This window comes from Coregonus clupeaformis, chromosome 22 (assembly GCF_020615455.1).
Source record: "Coregonus clupeaformis isolate EN_2021a chromosome 22, ASM2061545v1, whole genome shotgun sequence".
Lineage (NCBI taxonomy): Eukaryota > Metazoa > Chordata > Actinopteri > Salmoniformes > Salmonidae > Coregonus > Coregonus clupeaformis.
Window position 1 is genome coordinate 1,868,624 of NC_059213.1, and position 3,990 is coordinate 1,872,613.

At 43.5% G+C, this 3,990-nt stretch overlaps 1 protein-coding gene across 1 annotated transcript; it reads right to left on the reverse strand.

Annotated features, from left to right (window-relative positions):
• Positions 1 to 208: 208 nt before the first annotated feature.
• Positions 209 to 3,584, reverse strand: pou3f3b (POU class 3 homeobox 3b). The gene is made up of 3 exons (XM_041840816.2): positions 1,565 to 3,584; positions 1,156 to 1,248; positions 209 to 989 (listed from the first exon to the last, which is right to left on the reverse strand). Exons 1-3 carry the CDS (start codon positions 2,786 to 2,788, stop codon positions 900 to 902), a joined length of 1,407 nt encoding a protein of 468 aa, XP_041696750.1. The 5' UTR covers positions 2,789 to 3,584; the 3' UTR covers positions 209 to 899.
• Positions 3,585 to 3,990: the final 406 nt, after the last annotated feature.

The window sequence follows — 3,990 nt, forward strand, 5'->3', positions numbered from 1 at the left end:
CGTAGGCCTATTTTTCCTAAATTCTAGTATTATTTGTAAACTTATGTTATGCAAATCTGTGACAAAAGTAGTTGGAACAAGAACAATCCGCAATTTCTCCGCGTTAACCTTTCTCAGATAAAATAATATCACTAATGCATTCCTTGTTTCATAAACAAACATAGCCAAATATGCAATTAAAATATAAATCTCAAAACACACAATGACGTAATTTCATTCTAACAAATTTATTGGTCTCAATCAGCTCGTAAGGAATCACTACTGAAATTAAATTACAATCAAATTATCACATCAAAATATACCCTTATTACCTAACAACTGTCAATGTCAGCTTATGTTGATTTGTGCTCCTTTTAGACACGAGAATACAAAATTAAACAAAACAAATGAAGTCATCAACGAAAACAGGAAAGCAAAACATTTTACACAAAGTTCTGGGGGAAAATAAATTACCGCTTGGAATAATTGATATGTATTCCGAATAAAATATTAAAACAAGTCATTTTGATGAAAAATATAAAGTAAATAAGTCAGATCAGCATCTGATCTAATGAATCTATATTGCCGGCTTTACAGAGTCTGTTGTTTATTAAAACCTACCAAAGAATACTGCTTAGAAATGGCAGCATGTATAGTTACATCCACAGCACCCATTCAGTCACACTTGGCAACGGAGAGGAGAAGAATTTCAAATAAGTGCAGCTGAAGATAGTCTTTTCAAATGTCTATTTCTATGTCTTCAAAAAAAAACATTCACGGTGTTCAAGTCCCATGAAAAAAAATCTATTTGAAAAAAAGAGGTGATCTTTTAGATCAGGTGGCGGGGACAGTCCTGTTGAGTTTATATTTTATCATTAGGCGTGGAGGGCCTCAAAATCCCAATTCCTCTTTGTGAAAATTTAAACCATGCAGTCCTCCCCGCAAAAAATATGTTGGAAGCTTCGTGGATGCCACTCTTCTTCGTATTGATGCTGTTGCAGTTTTTGTTCCTTTGTTAAAGTAGGGGTTTAAAATGTCCCATTTTTAAATATACAAATGCCTGCTTCTTGTGTCTTTCGCAAATCAGATACAGGGTACAGGGGGAATCTTTTAAAATTCTAATAGGCCTACTTGCTTTGAAATTTCCAGTTGGTGTTGTTAATGCGCCAAAATTACCTGATGGAACGAACTTGTAGTCACCCTCTGGTCGGTCGGTTCACTCGGCCCAGTTAAACTTGCATCTTTTAAGTAATCTACTAAAAAATGTCCCTGAAAGAAAGAGCAGAAGGAACCTTTTAGGTGAAGACATTTCAGGGCTTGGAAGAAGGTTATCGGTGCGTTTTGGGGTTGGGTGGAAAAGGGGGGAGGGTTGTTTTGTTCTGGTGAAAAATATATAACACATTTGCAGTCTTATTCATATTCCATCACAATCACAGTATCAAAAATGTTTTGGCTATCTTGACGATAGTCTGTGTTTTATCAGTTTTAATTGTATATAAAATATGTTTTAGTCTTGTGTTCTGCTCTATGTCTCACTGAACATTCGTTTGCAGTCCATGGAGGGGGGCGGTGTATCTGCACTCACATTGCCGACCTGCGAGTACACATCCTCCGGCGTCTGTGGCACTCCTGGGGGCGTCATCCTTTTCTCCTTCTGTCTCCTATTGCAAAACCACACTCTAACCACTTCTTTCTCCAGCTGCAAGTTGTCCGCTAGTGAGGTTATCTCTTGGGCCGAGGGTTTGGGGCATTTTAGGAAGTGGCTCTCCAAAGCTCCCTTCACGCTTACTTCGATGGACGTGCGCTTCTTTCGCTTCCTTCCTTGCGCCGCTATCTTGTCGATGCTGGTCGGGCTGCCAGTGGTAGAATCCGCCTCCTCCAGCCATTTGTTTAGCAGTGGCTTCAGCTTGCACATGTTTTTGAAGCTGAGCTGGAGAGCTTCGAACCGACAAATGGTGGTCTGAGAGAAGACATTCCCGTACAGGGTGCCCAGGGCCAAGCCCACGTCCGCCTGCGTAAAGCCGAGTTTGATCCGGCGCTGTTTGAACTGCTTGGCGAACTGCTCCAAGTCATCCGAGGTCGGTGTGTCCTCGTCGGAGTGCGGGTCGTGGCTGTTCACCCCTCCGTGGTGTTGCTGCTGGTGATGCGGATGCTGGTGGTGATGGTGGTGGTGGTGGCTGCCGTGGTCCAGCTCTGGGGTGTCCCCCCTTACCAGACCCGGGTGCACCAGGCTCTGGCTCCCTGGTTGACTGAGCATTCCATTCACCGTGAAGCCCCCGGGGTTGGAGTAGATCAGCGACTGCTGCTGCTGCTGTCCCCCGGATATCGAGTTGAGGTGAGCCGCAGTTGTGCTCCCCCAAGCCCCTGCGTGAGTCTGATGGGGACCTAAGTGTGGGGGCCTGTGGTGCAACGCGGTGCCCGTGTGTAGATCGTCTCTGCCCGAGTTGTTTTTCACGTCCTGCTGCTGAGGGCTGCCTGTCATACCGACGGGACTCGACGACCAATGCGATCCGGCTTCGGCTGCTGCTACAGCGGCTGCAGCTGCCGCAGCGGCGGCGTGCGGCAGGGATGTCACCCACTGATGGGCATGGCTCAACATATGTCCTCCGTTGCTCGCTGCCATAGCTCCCTGCATGAAGTCACTCTGTACCATCTTTACTGTGGGGTCTCCTCTGTATCCACCAGACACCGAGGTAACCGCAGCACTGCCCGGCTGCATACCACCGCCTCCAGAGTCAGAATGCACGATCGAGCCGGACGAGAGGATACTATTGCTGGACAGATAGGGATTGGAAGCCGCGGTGGCCATTCCGTTAACCCTTATGAATATGTTTGTTGATTACCCCCCTCCCTTTTTCAGTTACTTTTTTCGAGCAGGCAAATTGTATCTCATGAATTATTCAAACTTTAAAAGTCTGGGTTGTATTTTGGCAAATACCATTGACTTGTTATGCAAACGCTAGAAGAATAAAAAGGATAACAAAAATGAATAAAATCCGTATTTGTTGTGATTACAGCATTTATGTATTTCAAATAGAAATGGATAAAATAGCGATGAATAAAAATCCAGGTTTTCAAAAGCCGTTTGAAACCATGTGCAGTCCGTCGAGAAAGTTTTGTCTTCTTTAGAATGTCTCAGAGTTAAAATTAAAATATACAGAAAAAAATGATTTGCCCCAAGAAACTTCTAGTAGTCGAAGAAATGTCGCTATTTCTCCACGAAATACAAAGTCCCAGTTTATGTTCCTATTGCAGGGGAGAAAAACACAAGCACTGGCTCCTTGGTTCTTTTGAAATTTAGCCGCTGAGATTTCTCCCTTGTTGCTTTATTCTTTTCTTTCGCTGTTCCTTTTATAGTACTGTAGAGTCTATCTCTTTGTTCTGTTTTGATGTGTATAAACCTGCCAAACCGCTAACTCCCGCTGAAGTACAATCCAGTATTACAGTGCACGGCGATGGTTGCAAGGCTCTTCTCCCATTCGCTTGTTCAGTCTCTCTCTCTCTCTCTCGCTCTCTCTCTCTCCCTCTCTTTCTCTTTCTGACAGTTCGCTCAGTCCCTCCCTCAAAGCTCGAGGACACACGAATGTTTACCCTGTGCCAAGCGTGCGCACATCGTCCACGTCTCGCCCCCTTCAAATACGAGGAAGTCGAGTGCAAGACTCCCGTTGATTGGATACCCGAGGTATGATTGACAGGTCTCGCCAGCCTCGCTTGAGGCGAGTAAACCTCCTTCCGGCCGTTGCAATTGGCTGGTTTTTAATTCAATCCAAATAAATAAATAAGCAAATAAATACAAAATAAAGGAATGAAATAAACTAACAAAATCTAATAAATGTATTCATGAGTAATATGGAGCTATACATGAAGTATTGTTTACATGTGGGTTCTAAACATATTATAACTTTCATATAAACCAGAATAGATTTAACCTTGTCAAAAACTAGAAAAGTGTTTTAAAACTGTCATTGGTGGAAATAGACCTAATGATATATTGGATTTATCTGCATAAAA

Excerpts from the sequence above, each read along its gene's own strand:
- pou3f3b (XM_041840816.2), bottom strand. The coding sequence starts at position 2,788 with ATGGCCACCGCGGCTTCCAATCCCTATCTGTCCAGCAATAGTATCCTC. Across the intron at positions 1,249-1,564 it reads TGTACTCGCAGGTCGGCAAT|GGACATTTTTTAGTAGATTA; the intron begins GTGAGTGCAGAT and ends TCTTTCTTTCAG. Across the intron at positions 990-1,155 it reads CTACAAGTTCGTTCCATCAG|GAACAAAAACTGCAACAGCA; the intron begins GTAATTTTGGCG and ends ACTTTAACAAAG.